The 26,385-nt window shown below is 40.5% G+C and overlaps 1 protein-coding gene across 2 annotated transcripts; it reads left to right on the plus strand.

Moving 5' to 3' along the window:
* Positions 1–7,630: 7,630 nt before the first annotated feature.
* Positions 7,631–17,545, plus strand: slitrk5 (SLIT and NTRK like family member 5). 2 transcript variants are annotated; one of them, XM_007557091.2, is made up of 2 exons: positions 7,631–8,588; positions 11,089–17,545. In XM_007557091.2, exon 2 carries the CDS (start codon positions 11,148–11,150, stop codon positions 13,770–13,772), a length of 2,625 nt encoding a protein of 874 aa, XP_007557153.1. In that variant the 5' UTR covers positions 7,631–8,588; positions 11,089–11,147; the 3' UTR covers positions 13,773–17,545. The 2 variants fall into 2 exon arrangements, with proteins under 2 accessions (XP_007557153.1, XP_007557152.1); XM_007557090.2 differs by lacking the exon at positions 7,631–8,588 and adding an exon at positions 9,346–9,690.
* Positions 17,546–26,385: the final 8,840 nt, after the last annotated feature.

Here is a 26,385-nt window from a genome sequence, read left to right on the forward strand (position 1 = left end):
AGGTGATCGGTATCGGCAACAAGAGCCAATGATCGCCGATCACCGATCATGCACTTTTTCACGAAAATCGGCCCGATTATGATCGGTAACCGATCGATCGGCACACCTCTAGTTATTGACTGGGTCCTAAAAACGTGAGACATGAAACATGACTTTAAATAAGCCATTCATGATCAAACAACCCTCCAAAATAACTGAAAAGTGGTGCTGAAAAAAAAAATTCTTAACAGAATTATTTTTGTTTTAGAAAATAAAATAAAAAACTGGAAAAAAAATATAAGACCGAATTTTTGTTTGCTATTCCTACTTTATATATTCCATGAAACCCTAAGAAAACACATTGAAACGTGTGGATGCACCATAGCAATGTGTGAAAAACTCCCAGTTGAATAAACCCCAACAACAAGCTGTTAATAATAGAAAGGTCAGCACCAGTTATAACTTGTTGCATCTTTTTCACTCCAGTAACTGTGGAATTTAATCGTTATAGCCTTGAAACTACTTCAGCTGATGTCACACACTGTGTTTGTTTTTCAGATCAGAAATTATTTGCACAATCACTTATAAAAACAAAAGACAGTCTTTTGTTTAGTTTTCTGCTCAGTTGACGCAAGTGAACCACCGAGTGAGTGTATTTACTTCGTCTTATGCAAAGAAAACACACTCATCAGTTCTCCTAGAAACAAGTCAAAAGTCTCGAACAAAACAAGTAAGAGTCAAAACTTCAGCATTAACCCAACGGAATATTAGCTGAAACAACACGGAAAACAGGTAATAACATCACGCTTTACTTACCATAAAAACTCGGTTGGTTAAGCGAGTCAAAAAAATCATCCACATCCTCTTTAAAAGTTGTAATTGTTGCATGTCTGTTTGTGACGCTTTAGAAAAAACAAATAAAAGCCTCAAAAATGGTTCCGAGACGTTTTTTATTCTTCCCCGGGCAGCCTGGGAAGCAGTGGGCAACTAGTGTGCTCTACCGCCTCCTACAGGACTGGAGTGACACAGTCGATAGATAAACAGTTAAAAAATAAAACTACTAGATTTTATTGCATAGACTATATGTTAAAGTAAAGTTTTTATTGAGTAATTTTAATTTTTCGAGGGTTTTTTTATAAATACTTTATCTGTTACAATCCACGTGCTACTGATTCTGCTTGGCTGCCGTACGAATATAGCCAAGTTTGACTTTACACTATTTGACAAACTGGCCATTTCAATGTGTTTACCAACAAAAATATATATAAAAGGTGCCTTCAATTATCACTGGTATCCCAATATATTTTTGCCATAATTTCATAGCATCATGTTCCTTAATCAGAGTCTGAATTTCTGCTTTGAAAAATCGATTTTTTTTTAACAATACTGTTGAAGGTTACCATGAGAAACTTGTGATAAACAATATTCTGCTTTGGGTGAACAGCGAACAGATTCCCAATAATGAGAAGTCTATGCACCTTGTAGGGAAATAAAACTGTTTCCAAATCAACAAAAAAGGTATTGAGGAAGTTGCTTTTGGCCACCGTCTGCTGTTTGGAATTGAAACAAGTTAGTTGTAGTTTCGAAATGACTTAACCACCTTATATATATATATATATATATATATATATATATATATATATATATATATATATATATATATAATTTTTTTTAACCTTTTTATTACATTAATGGAGCATTTTATGCTCCATTAAATAAATGTCACGAAATATATTACATACTTAGGCTAAGGAAGTGAAATTAGTTAGTTACTGCAGATAATCTATTTCTGATAGGCTTGTTAGTTCCCTAATCAAAAATGGAGTACGGCACAACGTTCGTAAAGACATATCCTTTTAAACTCCCCTATCACAGAAAAGAAATCACCTGAATACTTAACTTCACATTTCAAAATGACTGACAGCCGACCTGTAGAGAGGTCTGACCTAACACCCATCCGTCAGCTCTCTCTGAAAGAACAGCAGCATGCAATTAGTGGTTGAGTGTTTATGCTGCGTTTGCTTGAGTAAATCCAAGACATTACACCGATCTTCGTTTTCACCCTTTGAGAGTGCCGAGCTGACTACAGCCAAGCAGTCAGTTAGTTGAACTCACAGAAGGTTATTTTATTACCAGTGCATCCAACTCTTGAGTGCACCATAACCTTAAAAGCCTTTCGCGCTTGCTGACTACAGTTAAATGAACGGGCTCGACTCGGTTATGGTTCACCGCTTTTGTTCCCCCCCGCGAGGGGAGCTAATAAGTCAATCTGATCCACTCGCAGATACGCCGAGGATGCACTTATCGCATTGTCAGCAGCTCATTTCATTAAGGCTCCTAGTTAAAGTTTGCATGTTACACGTTCGACATTTTAAATTACCCGAGTCCCTCTTGGCTTGGGCCGAGGGATGGGTGGGTAGAGGGGGGAAAACAGAGGGAAGGGCTCCTTGTGAACCCCCCCTTACCCTCCTGAACTGCTTTGACCATCAATCATGGCTGTCAGAGCAGCTGGGCTCCTGTTCTACAGTGGGAGCTCACAGCAGAGCTCTACATCATCTGGAACTGTGATGGAGGCGCAGGCTTCAGCTCCACATGGTTTGATTAGAGGCTGTGCTTTCACGAGAAAAAGCGAACGTGACGGATATCGGCCTTCGTGACGAGGCTGGTGCGGAGAGTTTTGCGTGGAGTCGCCAAAAGTAATTTTTAGAGAAAGGAAATCTAATTTTTGTAGCAGTAAAGCGTTTAATCACACTGGGTTGGAAAAAATAAATACATTTTTTTGGAAGTCGCCTGTGTAGGCCTATTTTGCATGGCTGAATCCCAAAAATGATATCTATTTTTTTCAATCAGGTCAGGTGTTTTACTCTAATTTGATTTTGAGAAATCCCATCTTCTGACTGCATTTTTGTGACATTGTCAGTTCATTTCCGTTAATATTTCTCATCCAAAAAAGTTTGAGGAGAAAACGAAAATTGTTTTCTAACGTTGGAAAAACCCAAGATAATTTTTTAGGCTGTTCCACCGTGTTATCAGTAATCTCCATCGCTCTCTTTCTGTAAAAATGAGGCTTTCTAATATAATTTACAGCCAAAAATTGTTTTAGCAATAAAGAAATAATCTACCAATTTTGCCTCCATTGTTATTTCATGTGAATTCTACCTTTATGGATTTGTTATTATCTTTTGTACAATTATGCTTGTGTAATCATATCAGCGTGCTGTGAGGCTGCTTTTAATAATAATAAAACAAAACAAAAAAAAAACAAGGCTCGTTTCAGTTAAGTGTTTGTATATGTTAAATAGAATATTCAAATGGAGATAAAGCTAATGGGCTTCTGCTGTATCTTTTATGACATATAAAATAAACGCGACACTGCATGAACGGACTTATTTAGTGGCGTGATTGGTGAAGTGACACCGGTGCCGAGCAACAAAACACTTTCACTTTTCCGTCCTATCCATCCTTGCTTGTCTCATTAGCCTTCATTCCATTACGGGGGCCAAAAACTACATCCAGGCTTGTTTATGTAAAGCAATTTCTGCGCCGCATCTTGTTATCAGCAGAGGAGATGTGCCAGTTGGATTGCTCTGTCAAACCCGAAATTGTTTTTTAATTCCCCGATTATCAGCGTTTTGAATGGATTCTGGCCTCCAAGACCTGTTCGAGACCTACTGGGTTAGGACGGAAATTGCTCACGGCATCAATTGGCCTCGAGACAGGCGAGTCAGACGAAACCTCACAAGTTAATCACAGCACATTGCATGTCAGACTCTCGGCTGACAAAAGGGATTCATGAGCCGTTGATATAGACAGATGGAATGTTTAAAGAAGTGGTTGAGAGCTACGCTTTTCTTTAACTTGCAAATGTATTCGTATTTACACAAAAGAGCAACACAAAGAGGTGAAGTGGGAGACAAAGGTTACAGGTTTTGTTAATTTTTTAATAAATACAAATCTGAAAGGTGTGGCATGCCGAGAAAACCGACTTCAAAATGCAAAAAATACTTGAGGATGGCAGGAAAATGACCCCTGCAGAAACAATGGAAACTCTTCCAAGCTGAAATGACCTAGTCAAAGTTCAGACCTGATTACATTTCAAAATCTCTGGCAAGATCAAAGAAGGGCTTTTCGCAAATGCTTTGTCCACTACTTCTGACTGAGTTTGACTTATTTGCTTAGAAGAATGGAAAAGAAAATGGTTGTAGATGTGCAAAGGTGGTAAAGGTGTCGTCCAAAAAAAACATTCAGCTCTCATTACACCAGTGGTTATGCAGATTTGGGCTCAGAGGAGATGGATATGAATACATGCTAGACTTCTCCAATTCTTTTCTTGAAAGAAATTAAAACCGTATTTTAACATGCGCTTCGTAACTATGTGCTACATGTTGGTCCTTCACATCAAATTCCAATAGACGACACTCTAGTTTGTGGATTTGAGTACAAATGTTAACATTAAAAAGCAATGTAGTGGAAGACAACTGCAGTTTATCACAAACACTACAGATCCCATTTCTTTTTCTAAACAGAGTTTGAAATTCAATTGAAGTAACCATGAGATTTTAACTGCAGCAAATGAGGCGTTCAATTCCTACTCAGGAATCAGAATTTCTGAGTAGAAAATTTCACAAAAAGCTGAAGACGTTTTTTAGAGTTTGGTAAAAGAAAAAACTGGTCATGCAGGGGTACATTGTTTTTTTAAAACTCCGTAATTTTAAGATTGATTTCACAATTTTTTTCCGATAAAACTTGGATAATCTCTGATAAAGTCTAAAAGAGTCATGAATTTGCAAAAAAAAAGAAAAGAAAAACTTATTAAATTTTTAGTGATTAAAGATATAAATGTCTGCAATTAAAACTAAAAGTTCTTAAGTGTACTGAGATTATAAAGTCAACTGTGAAAGCTTGGTCAATTTTTGCACATTTGCAAACTTACCACCTTAGTTGGAGAACTTTTTGGCTTTTTTTTGTTGTTTTAGTACAATTTTCTGACTAAATATTCTTTTTCTTTGTAAATTCACAACCTCTTGACAGATAATATAAGCGTTTTCCTTGTAAATATGTAAAATTAACTTCTAACTTGAGTTTTTTTCTTTGGACAGAAATTTACTTTGCACCCTCACACTGTCTGTCATAGCGTTTTGATACATGGAGATGAACTTTTTCATTACTTTTAATGCTAACTTGTCAGAGCGGCATCAGTGCAGATTTCCCCAATCTTAAAACAACTTTGATCTCAGTCAATTGAGGATCATTTCCAAACCTCACAATTTTTACATCTAACATTTAGTCATGATCATTTCATTTAAAAAGTGCAGCTGTTGTTATAAAATGAAACTTACTATTGGAATGTTTCTGGAACTGGTCCGTCGCTTAACTACTCAGCCTGAACTTTCTGCAAATGATAGAAAATAATCAAGATGGGGTAAGACACTGACTGCCAACAACCTCTCTCCTCTCCTTGCTTTAAAAACTTCCTTTAAAGAAGGAAGGAAGGAAAATTCCCATATAGCAAATATATCCCAAAATATTTAGCTAAAAAAAAGAGCTATTAATGAAATATGTTTTGCAACACATAACAGCAGCTTTGCTAATGAGTTTGAAAGAGGAAGGTCTTTTCTATCATGCTTAGAATCCATTAAGATCCGCCAAAAGACCCATGTTATAAGCTCACCACAGCGTGAACTTTCATTTGCATTTAATAACTTTCTTATTTGTCCAAGACCCGATTAGAATGTTGCGTGCTTTGTGCAGCTGATCTACGGTAATGGCACTTGGTGTTTGTGTGAGCCCATTAGGGTTTTGGAGGAGGGGAGATTCGCATCGTCTGCAGGCGGAACCCCGACACGTTTGTGCGTGGTGCAAAAATGTTCACCCCCGAGCTTCGAGAAGAAACTTTTGATCCAACAAAAGTTGAATTCTGCAAAGTTTGCAATGCGAGCACCCCGGCCTATCTACCTTCAGCATCAGCACAAAGGCAAAAAAAAAAAAAAAGATTTAGGGCATCTACACCCTTCGCTTTGATGCCACAAAGCCTCTCCGGGGAGCTACTTTCTCTACAGCGAGGGAGTACCCATCGCTGTGTCCCAGCCTGATACCGATTTACCCATCCCCAAAGGATAGACCGCTCTTAATACGATTACAGAGCAACAAGACTTTAAGATAATTCAATGCGTCCTCCACGGCTAATTTTGAAAAAAGCCGGCATGGATGCCACATCCGCTTATTGTCGCTCCCCGCATGCTAAAGACGGAGAGCACCAAGAGTTGAATTATTACCGCACAATACTGACTAAGTGGGAAATCTCTTTGGACATGGGCGGCCCACCATATGCCTCGATTTAATTTGATTTTCCGTCCGGGGCTTTAGTTATAAGTGCCTCTAAAGTTTCATGTCTCTCTGCAGCGAGAGAGGGTGAAAGGGCAGCTTCTGCTTTGACTTGACTTCAGCAATTAAGAGGGTGAGGTGGGGGGTAAATAAACCGTGATTTGGTTTACAAAAAAAAAAAGAAAAACACGAAAAGAAAACATGGAGCTCTCTTGCAGAAACATGGCAGCATTAGTGGGCTGGAGTATTTGGTGCAAAACTGGATTAGGCTTAATCCTACAGTAAATTCAATTCTCCGGATGCAGATCTCTTGTAAATTTGTGTTTGCAAGCACTATAGGTTTAATCCAATATGGATTTGCAACGGTCTTGGCGCAACTTTGGTACAGATCCACACAAAAGTCTTTGCACCCTTTGAACTTTTTTCGGATTTTGTCCCCGTGCAAACCTGAAATTTCAAAGAATTTTATTGGGGTTTTACAAAACAAACATACATAACTGTAAAGTGAAAGAATAAATTAGTAAAAATCTGACAAGTGTGGAGGGTATTGTTATTTGTTCTATTTTGACCTGCGTTTAATAAAGAAAACAGATTTTTTTGTAAAAACTACTGAAAAAACAAGCATCTATAAATCCATTAAGGGGGGACATTAAGGGGCCCCTACATAATAAAGGAGTACAACTTCCAAAATGTTCCATTTTTTTAAAAGAACAATTCTTTAGGGTATTTTGGAAGTAAAGGTTTACCTTTTATGGAACTAAAATATTTTCTTCCGTTACTCTTGTATTTAGCTCCATCCATCAAACTCGTCACTGCAGCATGATGCTGCCATCACCATGTTTCACATTTATCACTTCCCTCTTCTAGCTTGGCGGCAAACTCTAGATTAGAAACTGAAGATTTTAGCTTTAATGTGACAAAATCTAACATCCAGAGGGAAGGAGTCACTTTCCTAAATCATGACTCAGCTAAAGGTGACACAGGTCAGAGGGGATGTTTCCTGTAAGCTAAAAACGAGTACTCCCCACCCCCAGGGCAAAAGAGAAAAAAAAAATTAAACAAAATAAAGAGCTCTCTTAATCATGATGAATAAAACAGCTTCACGCACAGCTGCGCCTCTTAGACGCTTGTTGCTGCTGCAAAGAATGCCTTTTTCATCATCGTGCTGCCCTCTGCGGGTCTTCTTCCAGCCTCCTCCCCCACCACAAACCTGCCCCCGTTTTCTCCCCCCACCCACCTTCCTTATCATTACCAGACACCCTTTAAGACTTTTAAATCGCGTTTCATTCCCTCATCGAGCGGCAGCACGTGTTTTCACACAAGAATTGTGTTTGTTCTTCTTCTTTAGACTATATTCTCCGCAGAGGTAGAACGTGTGCGCCGCCTTTGCTTTGCGCAAGCCTGATTTTAAGTTCCACTAGTTGGGGAAAAAAAAATAGAGAGAGAGAGAGAGAGAGAGAGAGAGAGAGAGAAAAGGTTTTGGTGGGAAGATCAAGCTTGTGCACAGCAGCAAGGCTGGATATCGCATGACCGATGCAGAGCTGCAGAGGAAGAGAGAGAGAGAGAGAGAGAGAGAGAGAGAGAGAGAGAGAGAGAGAGAATCGAGATTCTTGCATTCGGGGAGAAAGCTGGAAGAGCATATTCGCTGATCTGCGCTCGTTTTGGACGCTCTGGCGGCTAAAATAAAGAGGCGCATTTGTCATCCGCTTCAGGTCTGTGCGTACTTGGAGGAAAGTCACGTTCTTTAAGAAAAAAATAAAATAAATAAAAATACTGAAGAAAAAAAAATGCATGCGGTAAGCCCGGCGTGATGTTCTGAGATGTGGGATTACAGCGCTCTGTTCTCAGTCATGTCCGAACTTTGGTTCTGGCTGCTCTTCCGAGATGACGCCGCTGATTTCGGCCGGACGGACTCGGAAGCCGCGCTGGCGTGAATGAGATCTCTCCCTCCCTCCTCCTCCTCCTCCTCCTTCTCCTTCTCCTCTTCCTCTTTCCCCGGATCAGACGGCACTCTTAACGTGCGCCTGCTGTATGGAGCCTAACGCGGAGGAGACTTGACTTGTTTTTTGTTTTTTTTTATTATTTATTTATTTTTTTATTTTATTTTCCTTTGTTTTCTATTTCGCCCAATTTTTGTTGTATCTGCTTTGGCGATCGAGTGAAGGACGGGTGACACCATAGGAGAAGGAGGGGGGAAAAAAAAGACAAATCAATGTTTTCCACTGAGGTTGGAGAGAGAAGACCGTGATTTTCGGGATGCCTTGGCGTTCACACGGATCGGCACGGTAAGATGTCTATGATTCACGCATTTATTCACGCATTATGCTCGAATTCTGAGGATCTTCTACTGTAGGTTGGAACATTTTTTTTTATGGGGATCTGTCCGTGGTGCTGAAATCTCTGTCTGCCCACCCCCTCCCACCACATCCTCTCTCTGCCCTTTACTGCATTAGCGAAGTTGATCCGATTCCAGACAGTTTAGGGAATAAAAAGGTGTGCGCGCGGCTTCCCTTTACCTTGACAAAAAAAAAAGCCTCCCAAGTTAGTGATAACACCCATTATCGTCTTCCACCCGCGTCTGCAACAGACGTTTACATTAGACGTGACTTTAAGAATCGATTGCAGCGCCCGGAGATGTCTTAAATAAGACTATTTGGATGGGGATTCGGTGTACATAGACTAAAATGTACGCGCGCACGTGAAAATCCGCGTGCACGCAAAGCAAAAAAAAAAAAAAAAAAAAAGGGGGGGGGTATGTAACCCCCTCTTTTCCCTCACCCCCCACTCTGTGGCAGTAGAAGCACTGCCGCCTCATTTTCTGGTTATTTACCAGAGATCAACAGCCCCATCACGCAGTCTTCGTCTTTGATCAACTTCTCTCGATCATTTCTGCCTGTAGGCAAAAAGGAGGTTCTGTCACCTTCCTAGGCCGGATTTTTTTTTTCTTTCTCTCTCCCTTTTCCCTCTCCAAGATGAGCAGTGCCTGCTTTATTTTTCTTTCCTTTTCTCGATCAATTCCTTTTGAGAGAGAGAGANGCTGGCGTGAATGAGATCTCTCCCTCCCTCCTCCTCCTCCTCCTCCTTCTCCTCTTCCTCTTTTCCCGGATCAGACGGCACTCTTAACGTGCGCCTGCTGTATGGAGCCTAACGCGGAGGAGACTTGACTTGTTTTTTTTTTTTTTAATTATTTATTTTTTTTATTTTATTTTCCTTTGTTTTCTATTTCGCCCAATTTTTGTTGTATCTGCTTTGGCGATCGAGTGAAGGACGGGTGACACCATAGGAGAAGGAGGGGGGAAAAAAAAGACAAATCAATGTTTTCCACTGAGGTTGGAGAGAGAAGACCGTGATTTTCGGGATGCCTTGGCGTTCACACGGATCGGCACGGTAAGATGTCTATGATTCACCCATTTATTCACGCATTATGCTCGAATTCTGAGGATCTTCTACTGTAGGTTGGAACATTTTTTTTTATGGGGATCTGTCCGTGGTGCTGAAATCTCTGTCTGCCCACCCCCTCCCACCACATCCTCTCTCTGCCCTTTACTGCATTAGCGAAGTTGATCCGATTCCAGACAGTTTAGGGAATAAAAAGGTGTGCGCGCGGCTTCCCTTTACCTTGACAAAAAAAAAAGCCTCCCAAGTTAGTGATAACACCCATTATCGTCTTCCACCCGCGTCTGCAACAGACGTTTACATTAGACGTGACTTTAAGAATCGATTGCAGCGCCCGGAGATGTCTTAAATAAGACTATTTGGATGGGGATTCGGTGTACATAGACTAAAATGTACGCGCGCACGTGAAAATCCGCGTGCACGCAAAGCAAAAAAAAAAAAAAAAAAAAAGGGGGGGGGTATGTAACCCCCTCTTTTCCCTCACCCCCCACTCTGTGGCAGTAGAAGCACTGCCGCCTCATTTTCTGGTTATTTACCAGAGATCAACAGCCCCATCACGCAGTCTTCGTCTTTGATCAACTTCTCTCGATCATTTCTGCCTGTAGGCAAAAAGGAGGTTCTGTCGCCTTCCTAGGCCGGATTTTTTTTTCTTTCTCTCTCCCTTTTCCCTCTCCAAGATGAGCAGTGCCTGCTTTATTTTTCTTTCCTTTTCTCGATCAATTCCTTTTGAGAGAGAGAGAGAGAGAGAGAGAGAGAGAGAGAGAGAGAGAGAGAGAGAGAGAGAGAGAGAGATGTGTTCTGGTCTCCTTTTCAGTCCCCCCCCAACCCTTCAAATAAGAGTCGATAAAAATGACACTGCGCTCGAATGAAATCTCCGTGTCCTCGTGTTGCTGTTTGCTCCCAGCCTGGAAAGGGAAAAGAATCCAGACAGTTTGGCCACAGTTTGCCAGGGGGGGCAGTTGAGGGGAGCTGGGTGAGGATTCCTCTTTAGAAAACGATGGATTCCTGTGTAAGGTACATTGGAGGCAGATGACAGTTGGTGTTTGGAAATCCAGTGATGAAGTCTAGACTTCCATTTTCCAAGATGGATTGGTTTTAATTTAAGAAATCCAACAACTTGCGCACCTATCCTTCATGTTTATAGTTTATTAAGCACTGAAGTTGCAGCATGTCTTCACGCCGAACAGTCCTCAATAGGCCTACTTGTTTTTTTGCCTGTGTGCCATGAATACTCACAGGGGCTCAGTTCATTTAGTAGGCAGCTATGCAGTTTTAGAAATGTTACACGTGTCTCATGCATTTCCTGTGCAGTATAAAAAAGAACCCCTCCTTTTTTTTCTATTCTCTTCTACCCATCCCTCCATACCCCCCACCCCTCCCTTTCCCTAGATGACACCTCACACTGGCACCACACTCGAGTGAGCCGGGGCATCCTCTCCCAGGACAAAATGCATATCTGGATTCTAAAAATAATCCTTCTGATTGCATCATCTCCGAGGCTGGTCGAGATGTATGACAATTATGGGGAGATCTGCCGGAGTCTGTGCACGTGTGACGAGAAGGAGGGGATCCTGACAGTGAGCTGCGAGAACCGGGGGATCATCAGACTGACAGAGATCAGCCCGGTTCAGTTCCCGATGTACCACCTCCTGCTGACAGGGAACCTCCTGAAGAAGCTGTCAGTCAATGATTTCATCAATTACACCGGGGTAACCATCCTGCACTTGGGGAACAATGATATCTCCGAGATCGAGTCAGGTGCCTTCAACGGACTCCAGGGATTAAAACGGTTGCACCTGAATAACAACAAGATTGACCTTCTGAGGGACGACACTTTCACAGGGCTGGAAAGTTTGGAATACCTACAAATTGATTATAACTACATTACAACTATAGAGCCCAATGCCTTGAGCAAACTGCACCAACTGACAGTGATGATTTTGAATGATAACTTACTTTCTGCCCTCCCCTCCAATATATTCCGGAATGTCCCCCTTACGCACTTGGACCTTAGGGGGAATCGACTGAAAATGTTCCCCTACATCGGCCTCCTGGAGCACATGGACAAAGTTGTGGAATTACAACTGGAGGAAAATCCGTGGAACTGCTCCTGTGAGCTCATTGCTCTCAAGGCTTGGCTGGAGAGCATAGCCTACACGGCTCTGGTCGGGGAGGTGGTGTGCGAGACACCTTTCAGGCTGCATGGCAGAGACCTGGATGAGGTGTCCAAGCAGGAGCTGTGCCCGCGGAGACCCGTAGAGGACACGGTCAGGCCTGCACCACCCAGCAGCACCAATGGATATTATCAGACCACACCTTCTGCTGTCACGGCCTCTGTCACCTCATCAGCTGTTTTTAGGTCCTCCTCCAGGCCTACCAAGGGCACACGGCAATTTAACAGAACTAGGTTAAAGCCCACTTCTCGGTTACCGGGCGGTAACCCGTATAACTATGGCCCCATCATTGCTTTTCAGACCAAATCTCCTGTGCCTTTGGACTGCCCCACTGCCTGCACATGTAATCTGCAGATTTCTGAAATTGGGTTAAATGTCAACTGCCAAGAGAGAAAGATTGAAAGCATTTCTGATCTGAAACCCAAGCCATACAACCCTAAAAAAATGTATCTCACTGGAAATTACATCCCTGTGGTGCGAAGATCTGATTTTGTCGATGCCACTGGATTGGATTTGCTTCACCTGGGAAACAACAGGATAAGTGTGATCCATGACAGGGCTTTTGGGGATTTAACCAACCTGCGTCGGCTGTATTTAAATGGTAATCTCATGGACAGGCTTACAGGGGAGATGTTTTTTGGCTTGCAGAACTTGCAGTACCTTTATTTAGAGTACAACAAAATCAAGGAGGTGGAGGCTGGCACTTTTCGCTACCTGCCTAATCTCCAGCTGCTTTTCCTCAACAACAACCTCCTCAAAACTTTACCCATGGGCATCTTTTCCAGCCTCTCCCTGTCTCGGCTTAATCTGCGTAACAACCAATTCCAAAACCTGCCTGTGAGCGGTGTTTTAGATCAGCTCAAGTTGCTTGTGCAGATAGATCTGTTTGAAAACCCCTGGGACTGTTCTTGCGACATAGTGGGGATGAAGATATGGCTCGAGCAGCTCAGTGCAGGCACGGTGGTTAATGAGGTTGTGTGCGAGACGCCCGTACGCCACAAGGGGACGGATCTGCGTTCCATCCAGTCTGAGCAGCTGTGCCCAGACTACACTGACTCATACGTCTCACCAACTCCCCCCACGGAGGAGCCCATGGACGACCATGTTGTCACAACAAACGCTCCCCAGAAGTTCAGCCCCTCAAGCAGCACAGTTCCCCTCTCGGTCCTCATCCTTAGCCTCTTGCTTGTTTTCATCATGTCCGTCTTTGTGGCAGCGGGGCTCTTTGTTGTGGTGATGAAAAGGCGCAAAAAGTCTCAGAGTGACCGCACGAGCACCAACAATTCGGACGTCAGCTCCTTTAACCTGCAATACAGCCTCTACAGCAATCGCTCCGGCCCTAAAGTCAAAGCCCCCGCCGGTCATGTTTACGAGTACATTCCCCACCCCATGGGCCACATGTGCAAAAATCCCATTTACAGGTCACGGGAAGGGAACACGGTGGAGGATTACCGAGACCTTCACGAGCTCAAGGTGACATACAGGAGTACCCCTGATGAAGAGAGGGATGGTAGCACGTTGAGGAGTCCCGCATACAGCGTTAGCACCATCGAGCCACGTGACAACCCCTCCCCCATCCAGGATGCAGACCACTTTTTCAGGGGCATTCTGGAGCCCGATAAGCAGTCCCCGCATCAGTCCATCCCATCCATCCCAGCAGCCAATTTAGAGTACAAGTACACTGGGCCTGTGTCGTACACATACAACCCAAATTTCGATGTCAGACGGCAGTTCTTGCACCCGGAGAGGATAAGAGAAACGGTGCTCTACGGCACAGCACCCAGTACTGTTTATGTGGAGCCCAACAGAAACGAGTATTTGGAGCTAAAAGCTAAACTGCAGTCTGAGCCTGATTACCTCGAGGTCCTTGAGAAACAGACCACCTTTAGTCAGTTCTGAGCAACGCGGTTGCTAATGTTAATGAGACACTTTCTCTGCTGGTCCTCCTTGAAACAGTGGCTCAGTTTATTAAAGGGTGCCTTGGCACAGAAACACACGAGCAAACGCGAGGGAGCTAGGACGGGGTGTGCCGAACAATCAATTCTTTCTGAAACGCGACAGCACGAAAAACGGATACAGCTTTCTGACACGTAGACGAACAAACTCCACTGATGATGATGCAAATTTTATTTTTTTATGGTGAAGATGGAATAACACAACATGTAAGTGTACTGGTAAATCCTATCCAACTTCATTTTCAGGAATATAACCATACATTAAAAAAAAGGTATATTGTGAATCAGAAGAGAGAGAGAGAAAGAGAAAAACGTTTATAAAATCCCTCCTGGACAAAAAAAAAACACTTGTACAGCAGATGATCAGAACTGTGTAGGACTATTTTCTGCTGTAGTCTGTAAGTAAGTATTTATTGATATAATCTCCCATGTCTTTTAAAAAAAGAAAAAAAAAACTTTGATTCTACATCAGATATTACCTGTGTCATCATATTCCATGATCCTCTGGAAAAAAAGGCTTATGTTTGTAGTTTCATTTACTGTAGCTCTGCATTGTAACAGTGGCTTTTTCTTTTTTGAAAGTGGCACACCCCCCCAAATGTTCAAAAACAGACTGCGTCATTTGAAGATTTAAAAAAACAAAACAAAAAAAAAAACAAAAAAAAATAGTGTCTTTGTATGCTTTCTGCACTTTTTGAAATTGGAAGGCGAGTTTGCCTTCGTTGAGCTCTCATAAAGGAGATTATTATATTAAAAATGAATATGAGTATTCATTCTTAATATGTAGAGGTGATATGTTATCAAAACTAAATTCATAAATGATATTTGAAGTATTCATTATGTTGTGTAATACTGATATTTTAATCAATGTAACACCTATTTTTATACGAGCATTGGCAGATTCTCTATCCCTTATTGGTTCCTTTGTTTTGATTGCTTTGCACTTATTGCACTATATTGACCAAACTATGTTATTGTCATCAAATAAAACAAGATGTCAGGTTCATACATTGTGCTCATGAGGAAAACTGAAGTGTTCTGGTTGACATTACTAAGAATCATCAGAGCTGGGTTGGTAGTGTACCCTTTTAATTTGGCAAATCAACTGACATTGTCTTGGCTAAGAACCGGCGACTGAAGATGCAGTCTGTGCTTCACTCATAGGGCCAAGCTGGCGTCTCAGAAAGGCCTGGAATTAATGGGGATTCAATCAATGAGCATTAAACCTTTGCAATTATACAATGACAACTGTATCCACATTACTGCCTGCCAAGCGACAAGGAGGTCATTTATATAAACATGATAGGAGCCGACTTAGAGCTCCTGCAAAGCCAGTGGGCATCAACTTTGACAGCGATGAGGACATACAGACTGAAGATAGTCATAATAGACTTGTATTAAGGAACTTTAAAAACAAAAGAATTACATGGGTAGTTATAAAAATGCTAAAAATGTAAATTTATTTAATTGTACATTTCAGTGTGGTTTTATATAACACTATTTTTCAGTGGTGGTTCTGATATCTGTTTGGGCCAGTCGAATATTATCAAATTACAACCACTGATTCGACCACAAACAACAACAGCTCAACTATTCATTATAGTAATAGAATCACATTTCAACTTGGTTTTTGTTAAGATACTAAATTTCAAATGTAATATTTTCATTCTTTGCATATAAATAATATTTTTAGCTAGTTGATTGGACTCCTAACTGCTCTTATTGCCCATATATGATGTGCATTTTAAGAGGCTAGTGTTTACATAGAGTGGTAAAGAAAGAAAACAATAGAGAATAGAAAGCATAGAACATTTCCTTAAATCGTCAACTGTTAAAGTGGGTCAGACATGCATCAAGTTTAAAGCAAGTGCAAAATGATGCACTGGTTGGTGTGAAAGGTTTTGTGGTTGATGACTTGTTTTTGCTCATGAGAGACCAACATTGCGATGGTACAAAATGACGAGCACAAATCAAAAACAACAACTTTAGACACTAAAGCAAAACAAAATAAGTCAATTAACGATTATTGTCTTTTTGAGTAGGAATCGGTGCAAAACATAGCTTCCCTGTTGTGATTTGGGTACAAAAACCAGGCAAAAGTATAGAAAAAAATTCAGTCAAGAGCAAATCTCAACATTAAAAGTATGTAAATTTTACTTTTGCAGTTTTCATGTTTGACTTTTTCAGTGATTCGTGGTAGTGTATGCTATGTGACAGACAGGGCTCTGGGTTCAAAAGGATCCAGATTCAAATGTGAGAGCTTGAAATGAAGACACTTTTTAAAATACAGATCGTAACTTAAAGGTAGTTTTTTTTTTTTTTTGGTACTGTCTGAAGTTGTTGTCTCGATTTGTTTGGCCACTTCACTACTTGAAAATGCAAAGCAGGGCCCATAAAAAGGCAAGAGGCTGCCCCTGTGCCACCATTTTCAGTGTGCAGCGAGCGTCACCATTTAGGAATCCGAGCGCTCCCTCAGCAGAGACAGACGACATCTTTCCGGAGCCGAGGCCCGCCGACTAATTCTCAACTCGCGGGGAATTATTTGGAATTAAATGAATTTATAATTAAACCTTCTCCGCGTGCAAAGAGCTGTTATATAACTGTTTACGTTTTTTTTTTCTCTTCTCTTTCCCACTATCAAGTCCATCGTGGTGCCTGCTGCCTTGCCTTATTAAAAAAAAAAAAAAAATGTAACGCTCTGGGTCCTCATTGCTTTCAGAGAAGCTCAGAATGAGAGCAGAAGGCAACCATTTGGGAGATGAGGAGTCCTGGAACCGAGTGTAACTGTGGATGTGTCATACATGTTGCAGGGAGAGGTGAATCATAGCCAAGGAGTGCATGCACTCGGCCAGCATTGGTGGCCTGTGGGCTGCTCACAGTTCCTGACATGGAATTATATTTAATTTTTGTGATGCTTATATTGCTAAACACTTTGCACCTGAGCAGCACGGTGACAAATGTTTAAAATGTGGTGCAGATGGCTGCATGGGGTTTCATTTTCATATCCTCGAATTACAATTTTTTTTCTTTTCTCATCGTCAGATGACAAAATGTTCGAACACATTGATGAAATCAATGAATCATTTTTTTCCCCCCCTTTTCTGAAATAGGTTTGTCATTACTGTGTGTGCGCGCGCGAGTATTAACATCTCTCCAACCCAGATTGTTTGGTTTAATTGCCGCCTTGACCCAGCTTACAGTCCCAGCGTAATATAGTCGCATTTGTCGAAATTGCACGCTGAATCAATTTAAAAACCAAAATTGATCAGAGAATCTGTTGAACTTCTGCGGCGAGATTGGAGAGGAGGCGGGCGAGGTGAGACATCCCAGATGGCGTTGCCTCACGCTGACCGGCATCCCTGATCATTTCTGAATGAAACTCATCGCGTGGGATCTGACGCAAGGCCGGCGGTGTGTGATGCAGGTGTGGGGCAGAGGAAGCCTCCCTCCTCGCAGAGAGAGAGCTCATCAGAAAGGCAGAGCCGGGGAGAGAGAGAGAGAGAGAGAGAGAGAGACGGGTGATGGGCAGCCGGTGTTCTCGTACGCTCTTCTGCTTTCGCACCATTTGAGAGTTAATCAATGCGGAAGCAGAGTGGCACGGCGCATGAAACCTGTCCAAGCTCTGCACCAAGTGTTGGCTCATCACTTCTGCTATTTTCGGTGCGTGGAGTTGAACTTGCCCGGCAATTACTTTCGAACAGTGTTCTTAAAAAATAAAAATAATTAAAAAAAGGAGCTGATTAAGAAGAAAAAAAAAGAAAAACTTTTTTCTGGAGGAGTTTTTGCTCCCAATCCAATTTCATGGTTTCTCAGATTGCGTTGGCAGAATTGGATGTTTATGGTAAATAAAATCAGCTTGATGCCCAGCTTGTGCAGGGCCGCGTTAGGCAGCTACGAGGCCTGGGGGCAAAATGACGCTGAAGGACCCCTCTTTACAACCACGTCTCACCAACTCTAAGGATTCACATATCCTTAGAGTTTTTAGTTAGTTAATTAGTTTAAATTAGTTTAAATTAAACCAATTTAAACTAATTAAATTAGTTTAATTTAAATTAACAGTAACTGAAATAGAAATAAAAAAATATTTTGCCAACCTCTTGAGCTTTATCATCCATATTGTTGTGATTTAAGATGTAATCAATATTAAGTTGATTAGCAGGAATATGTACGAGTTCTGTTTCTTCTGGGTTTCTACCAGTTGAATTGCTCACAAATCTACCAGTACATTATTATTTAGCCCTTAGCTACCAAAAAGGAAAAATAAGCTAATCCATTTTCATTTTATGTAAAAAGACAAAATACAAAGCAAAGGTTTCGGGATGTTTTTCCTGTCTTAATGCTTAACATGATTGTTTTTTTAATGTATTTTTTGGTCTTTGAATGACCAAATGTTGCATTATCTTATTTATATTTTGCTGTCAGTTATTCCCAATTCAAAACTTGGCAGTCTACTTTGAGTTGGGTGTTGATTTAACTGTTGGCGTTTCCTTTTTTGTTTCTTCTTTTGCTGCTTTTCGGTTTACAATAAGACGCTGCAATCATACGTAAACGATAATTACGCTAATAATGCATCCACCCCGGGCGTACTGAGAGACCTGCAGGGTGGACATTTTGCATATGCTCGAGTGACGTTTCATCGAACGTGGCCCCTTCCCCCTATTCCCCCCGCCGATGCCGCCACATTCCTCCGAGCCCGCCTCGCTTTCCTTCTCGCCACCCGGTCTCCATGATGATGTGAGCAATTGAGTTCAAGGAGATCTGGGTAATTGAGAGGGCAGGGATGGCATCTGACAGGCACCGATGGCTCCAATGATTACTTTAATCAGAGTGGTTAATGGAATTCCTTCAGGCATGTAGAAATGCTCAAATGTTCATCAGCACTCAACCGCTTTCTACCCCCCACCCCTTCACCCCCCGTCGCTGCCAACGCCTCCTCTTCTACCTCACGTTGCCATAATTACCGATCAGTTTTCCTTCCTCCTTGTGCCTCCTCTTTCTGTGTTACCCCCAAGCATCTGGGCTTTGTTTGTTCCTGTGATCTTAAATCCAAAGTGGGAATCATTATGAGGGGACACTGGGCAGCTTTATGGTTCAAAAATGCATTATGGATAAGGCGTTTTCTCATAAAATGCCATGGTAAAGCTCTTAACATCCATAGGGACTCTCAAGGACTTGGTCACAGTAAATTCAAGCATATTCTTACATAGATAAAAAGCACTTTAGATTTAAGTGGATTTTTCCAGTACACGCAGAATTAAGAGTGGATTTAAAACTTGTATTTCTTTTTTGTTATTATTATTAAAATGCTCTAAATTTGTTCATCAGGAATGTTAGTTTGACACTTCTGAATTAAATGGTACTATAACACTTGTATGTTCTACTCAGATTTTAACTTTTGATTGATTAGCCATTACATCTTAAAGTCAAATGTGTCATCTGCCAATTAAAAAGCCACTTGCTGCTGTCAATACATTGAAGGTTTCTTTTTTTATTATTATTATTTGTTATGCAATACTGAAAACCGTGCCAGCTACAGTCAACGGCGAATATATTTGTTACCTTTGTCGTGATTGGACGGGAGAATTAGAGATTCAAAGACCAAATAACAGTGGAAAGCATGGTTACTTTTTTTCTGCTTCACAGCCAATCAGGGCTGAGGAAAATAAATAGCACTGTGGATTGGTTACTTTGCAAATACCAGCCAGCGAAGGATCACTGCACCTTGGTGTTTTAACTTCTAAAGACACATTTATTTCAAATATTTTAGTCAAACTGAGGGAAAAAAATGTAAATAGATGAATAATTTGGAGCTACAATCCACAGAAAACCCACCAAATGTTAACCCGCAATACTTTACAAAAAAGTATTACCAAAAAGTCATTTCGCAGAGATATATTTCTTTTCTTAGAGTATATCCAAAGTAAATATAGCTTGAGAAGCTAATAAAGCTAGGTGCAATGTTACTTGACATGCTATTGGCTGGCATTTACAAAGTAGCCAATCCAGGAGCTCCATTTTCCTTGCCACTAATTTAAACAGTGAAAATAAGACTGTAGATATTAGCTTCCGGGTTGTGTTGAGAGATTTCACAGTGGAGCTTTATGCATATTTATATTAATATTCTAAACATTTGGTGTTTAGAATATTAAAATAACAGCTACAATTGACCCTTATGAATAAAAGGCGTCCACTGTAATTAAAATTCCCTTGCAGCTCCAGAAAATACACAACACAATGTTATAACTTCCAAGTGGATCCACATAATACTACTTTTTACTGTACTAACCTCATATTTAAAGACATTGAATCATTTCATTAAGTAAACTAATGTATTTTTAACAAATCTAAAAGGAGGACAACTTTTTTTTTATAACTGCCATTACTTATGTGCTACATGTTGAAACATTATTCCTATAAAAAGGACTGTGCTTTCAGCTTTTTCATTTGAAGTATGTTGAATGATTATTTTAGAAACAGATATGTACACTTTAAAAAAAAAATCCATCTCTGCTTAGTATGTTTTAATAAATTGTATGCTTTCTCTGTTTCAGCACTACATTTTGTACATTTACTATTATTGCTTTGATTTTAAACACCTTAACAGACTGTTCTTGTACTCATTAAAAATCATGTAAAGTAATCAGCCCAGCTTTAGTTTGCATAGCTTTGGAAATTCAGCTATTCTGCGACCAAAATCCATACAACTTAAACAATCTACTCGCTTGTATATGGTGGTAAATAAAGCTCTGCAATTAGTGTATACACTATGCGACTTAAAGCAGATGGTGCTCCTATGGAGCCGAATCCCCGTTTGATAAATCAATGCAGATGGAAGTAATGGACTTCCTGCAATCCTGCCTTAACCTTCACCTCCCAGTTCACCCTGAATGGTGGATGATGAAGTTAACATAGGGATGGAAATCCTTCATGCAAAATGGAGGCAATTATCCCAGGAGCTGTCATTTCAGAAGTCAATAGCCTATTTCCAGTTTGTTACATATTTGCAAATCGATGTTCATGGGAATGAGAAATTTTTGATGAAATATCTGGGGGGTTTTTTTGCTGTTTGTTTTTTTGTGAAGCAAAATATTTCATATTTTACTTAGTTCTTTGTTTTGTTTTGTTTTTTTGTCACTGTTTTACTTCCGTCCTCCAACCCACTTCTCCAGCCTCCCCGCTCTCTTTTGGGCAGCGGGGCCGTATTCATCAGGCCTCCCCCGTTTTGTTTGTTTGTTTACGGAGGCTGCACCCGCTGATCCGGAGCCGCAGTAACCCTGTCGTTTGATAAATGGCAACCATAGCATTACTGACTCCCCAGCCGAGCCGCGGTGACGCCTGGCCAAAAAAACAACAGGTTGATGTATGGCTTCCTTTAGACTGTCAAGTCGTTTAAGTAGAGCCCATCCAGGCTCGGCGCTTCTACTGTACGCTTGTATTTGCTTGGACGCGTGCCCCGTCCTGCCCTGCCCTGTATGTGTCAGTGATTTCAATACTGAACAGAAGCTGCTGAGGCATGATATATGCAGGTTTCACTGACTTTATTAGACGTTTTTATTTTTGCTTGTGCGAGTCGACTACAATGGAAGCGTAAGGTTGGAAAATAGTCATAGAGATTTATTCGTACTCTGGGTCCAGAAATTTCCCAAAAATGGTGGCGGTAACAAGATCAACATATATTTTCTACAAATTTCTGGATTTTGTAGCAGTGTTTATAGCATTCTGTTCCTGAAGCCAAACATAATGTTAACTTTACATCTGGACACTTAATCCATTCCTCTCCCTTTTTTTAAGATATTTGGACCAAGCACTAATTGAACATCTGCAATCCTTTGACTTTAAATCAGGACTTCATTACCTTACATTACCTTATAGACAGTTTAAAGCACAGTCCGAAATCTGCAAGCCTCATATTTTATACCAAAGAGGAGTGCTCAAGCTTTATTTGGCAACTAAATTAGCCGTTTAAAAATCATGGCACTAGTTTGAAACCCCCATCTGTGAAAATACAGAGTCCAAAAGCATAAAAGTCAAAGTTTTAGTGGGTGAGGGAAAAAAAAATCAAAATGCAGAACTAATATTTCACTTTGTTCAACATAAACCGAGAAATAAGTATCTTTGTTTTAGAAAAGAGATCTGGAAGTCATTGAAGATACAAAAATACAGCAAGTCTCTGATGTTTTTGATTAGTTGGGTAAAAATATATAGTTTTCAATTTTTTTTTTAACTTCATTGTTATATGCAATGTTTTTTTCTTTTTTTAATTTGTCAGTGAAAATTAAGCAAAAAATAAATAAATAAATAAATAAAAGCGTCCAGTGTCGGTCAGATGGGTTCGCTGTTGGGCCAGATTTGTAATGTTTTTTAAATACAGTTTAGGGACCCACAAAACCATTAGTATGGCCCCGGGGCCACACTTTGGACACCATTAATCTAGAAGGTCAAAGAGATTTGGCATAGTGCTTTTTTATGTTTGTTTTCACAAATGTGACCGTTACATTTGCAAGTAATTTGAAGACCAAAGTGATCAATGAGTTGGAGAAGCTAGCTAATAAAAAAAAAAGAAAATTATATTCATATCTTTCCAAGACTGAATGGGAGTCCAGTGTTAGCATCCAATGGAGGAGCTTTTTGAGCTGAACTAATCATTGACCTTATACAAATGGAGCCTTTTTGATTTTGAAAGAGAAAGTTTAACATTTTTATTCAAAATCAAGCTTTTCATCTCAAAATGTAAGTTAAAAGTGGCAAGATTTGAATCTAAATGCAAAGAATGATGCCATTGTTGGAGTTTCTAATGCACAGTTCAAGAACTTTAATAAATGCCATCTGTACGGGAGATTCCCTAAAACTGAGACCCGTTTTAAGTAAAACTTTTACTTTTGCCTCTTTAAAAGTGATCCTGATATGTGCAAAACTGTTAAGCTAGCACAAAAGACGCCTTGTGATTAATTTTGGACTTTTTGCTTTTATTTTTGAGGTCAGTTTAAGATGTTTCCAATGGGATAACTAATAACATTTATATACGCTAAGCTCAATTAGATGATCAAACCCAAACTCTTGTTTTATAATCAAGTAACAATGAAGATCAGGGAGTACACTTTCCATACAAAAATTTTAATAATCCCCTTTTAGATCTCTTTGGTGTCCAAATACCTTAATCTTCCATCTGTGAAGTCACCTTTAAGTCTGAGTATCTTGTTGCGGTCTAATCAAAGCGAAAATGTCACGTCTGATATAGATTGCGTTAATTCCCCGCTTTGTAATTACTTTCTTTTAAGTTGGCAAGCAGTCCTCACGTCTTCTCCGCCGGTGATTGGTTTCTTTTTTTTTACCTTTGGGAGACTCCACGCTGCGCCGACCACGTTACGTGGCCCCTCAGGTTCAAACCCAGTTATCTTCAAAGCGGAAACGTGTTTACCTAGCCTGAGTTCGGTTCACAATTAGACTGTATTGTCACTGGTAGATTTGGCTCTTTAGCGGCGTGTACGTGTCTCTGAGTGTGATAGCTCGAAGGAAGGAGATAAGGCTCGGCATGTGGGCGGTTTGCGTCTTTGAGGGTCTTCGGCGCACACTTACGCCTTTGTGTCCACTTTACCAGCCTTCTGATTTACTGTAAAATTCCACTTGCTTCTTTCTTTATACACCCGCCGCCTCCCTTCTCTCCGTCCCGTCCCCATTTTGTTTCCAAAGTGCGGCGAGGAGTCTGCAGAAAAAGAGGGGCCTCGCTAAAGGAATTAGGCTGTGCGCTGGGAGATCGCTCGGATAATGAAATGGTGGGAGGTAGAAAAACTAATTTTCTCACTCGTGAGAGAGAGACGGAGAGGAAGACATACTAATGTGGCAGTCGAAAATAGCATTGAATAGCACTGACAAAGACCGAGACAATTCCAGAATCCAACAGTGTTATTTGATTTCAGCCCCTGAGATATCATCCTAAAAAGAATGAAGTTTGGCACCGACTTCAGCCGTTCAGCACGGACCGGTCCCGATGGGGAAACTATTGTTTTTCCAACCGTGTTGTCCACCCGGAGCGCTCCGAGTGACAGTTTGCTTGTGTTTGGACAATGGCGAGGCTGAACTTGGCAGAGTGTGGGTGTACTTGTTAAAAAAAAAGGGAAAAAAAGGCTACTGTGGAAGAGCTCTCAGAGCTCTTACAGCATTACTGACGTCAGCTACTTATGATGTTCTCTGTGTACCTGTGAATCTGTCTGTGTGTGTGTCTGTGTGTGTAGGCCTTGTGTATGAAAAGCAGAGAGTCATACTGGTGTAAAAAAGAGGTGATTGATGAGCACGAAAACAAACAAATGAAAGAAAAATGTATGCAACATTTGCTATTTATACGTTAGCAGGGCAGATGCAGTAAGCTGTAGACATGGACATGTTGGATTTCTTTTTATTCTTCTAGTAAAAAAAACTGCAATGTAAAATGCAGACTTGTAAGATGCAGCAGCACAATCTTGTGTTAAAGCTACCAGCCAGACATTTCTACAAAATCAGCAGAAATCATTTTAGTTGTAGCTTTTCACCTATGCAACGTCAAGTCAGATGTTTTATTTGTTTTGCTCTAAAACTTTATCGGAGGTCAAGTCTACCCTCCTAACAGAAGCTCCCAGCGTTAAGACTTCTGATGACATCACACAACTGATGAGGGATTTTTGGGATGTTTGTTTGAATTTTCTTGTTTGTGTTTTGTTGCTTTGTGTAAAAAGGTTTTACTAAATATGTCTTTTTTCTGATTACAAAAAAATTAAATTATTAAAGCAGTTTGTGGGAATCATGCATAGCTTTTTTGAGTGGGGGTGGGGGGAATGACAAAAAAAAAGATTACATTGTGAACAGTGAAATCAATATCAACTGGAATTGACTTTTTTTTTAGAATCTATTTTATTTACGGAACAGTTCAAGGTTAGCTTCTAAAGGAAGTTGGCACATAAAATATGAAAGTCAAAGCAGTAGAAAACAAGAATTATGCATAAAGAAGGTCATCGTAGTTCTCGGATTTGGAGCAAATATGCATATTTAAGGAGACAAATTCTGAAAGAAGACGGCTGCTTGAAATCTACGTAAGAACTTCCACGTCTGACAGAGTCTTCACTAAAACCAGCTTTGGTTGTTTTTTTTTGTGCCTGCTGTGATGTCATCAGCTTAAATATACGCAGTATAATTAGTTGTTTTATTTTTTCCATCAGCGCATTTTTCTGCAAATATTTGTGTTGAATGAAAACCTGCAGTGAAAATCTACAATCAGCATAACAGCAGATTTCCAACAATCCACTAATAGAGAGAGAGAGAGAGAGAGAGAGAGTGGGTGGCGTCTGTCTGAAAACACTGTTCTGGGCAAAGGTTGGCTCATTTGTATGCAAGGTATGCAACTTTAATTTTAACTTTAAAAGACGGAGGAGTAGTAGCATACTTTTGTTATCGCAGCTCAATCTGGGCAGTGAATTTTATCCACTGTACCTGACATACAGTGGCTCTTAAAGGTGTAAAAAGAGACGACGATAAGTTGCTTCGAAACTTTTCCCGTGCAACGTTCATCCCGCAAAATTCAGTAAGTACCAGCCTCGCTGTGTGTGTTCATGCAGTGTTTTATCCCAACAGATTGGTATGTTTTTCAATTAAATTGTACGAGATAAATGTGTCATTTATTGTGGAACACATGTGTTTTTTCCCCTTTTAAAAGCCTGCTTTTTTTTTTTTTTTAAACAGGACTTTGGAGCAACTCTATATTCTGTTAAAATCAAAACACTTGACAAAATCACTAAAAACTGGATCAAATATTAATTTCATTGCCTCACTAAGGTCTTTTTTTTTTAAGTGTTGACCTTTAGTTTCTCATCCATTTCTTTGAAGAATTACCTAAAACAAAGAGACGACTGGATGTTGTTTAAGCTGCTTCCATTTTTCAAGGCTGATCATCTTTTCGTCAGGGCTGGACACAATTTTTGTTTTTTTTTTATCATTTTCCATGCTTCCCTTTTCTTTTCTTTTTTTTAAACACTCCCAAACACAGCCTGATATAATCCATTTTCTACTCTGCATCACAGGCAATTAACCTCCATGTTCAGCCTGAGAGTATGGAGGTTCAAACTTGAAACTTTATATTAAAAAATCCGGCATTTCCAGCCTCCTGCCCCCAGGTGACGGGGCACACCTGATCAAAAGCCAAACGATGCAAACGGCAGGAACAAGTTGGCGATGTGTATTAGATCTCATTTGCCCTGTTAAAGTGTGTTAACAGGAGGAATTAGAACCAAATTAAACCACCAGAGATTCCCAACTCATCTAACTGTCAGGATGTTATTATAGACTCCACATAAATGTGTAAGGTATCATGGGAGAAGGCGCTTATTGAATTATGCCAGAATTAACCCATTAGCAGGGAGGAATCAATCTGACTCGAGACGGCATCATCTCCGCCTCGGAAAAACGATTTTTCATTTTGTCACGGGGCATTTTTGAGGGACACCTCCAAGTCTCCTTTTTCTTTCTGCCAACGCTGCATCTTTGTTGCATGAAAAATGACTCAAAAAGAAATATAAATGGGTTTACTTGGT

The sequence above is a fragment of the Poecilia formosa genome, unplaced genomic scaffold (assembly GCF_000485575.1).
Source record: "Poecilia formosa unplaced genomic scaffold, Poecilia_formosa-5.1.2 Scaffold83, whole genome shotgun sequence".
Classification (NCBI taxonomy): Eukaryota; Metazoa; Chordata; class Actinopteri; order Cyprinodontiformes; family Poeciliidae; genus Poecilia; species Poecilia formosa.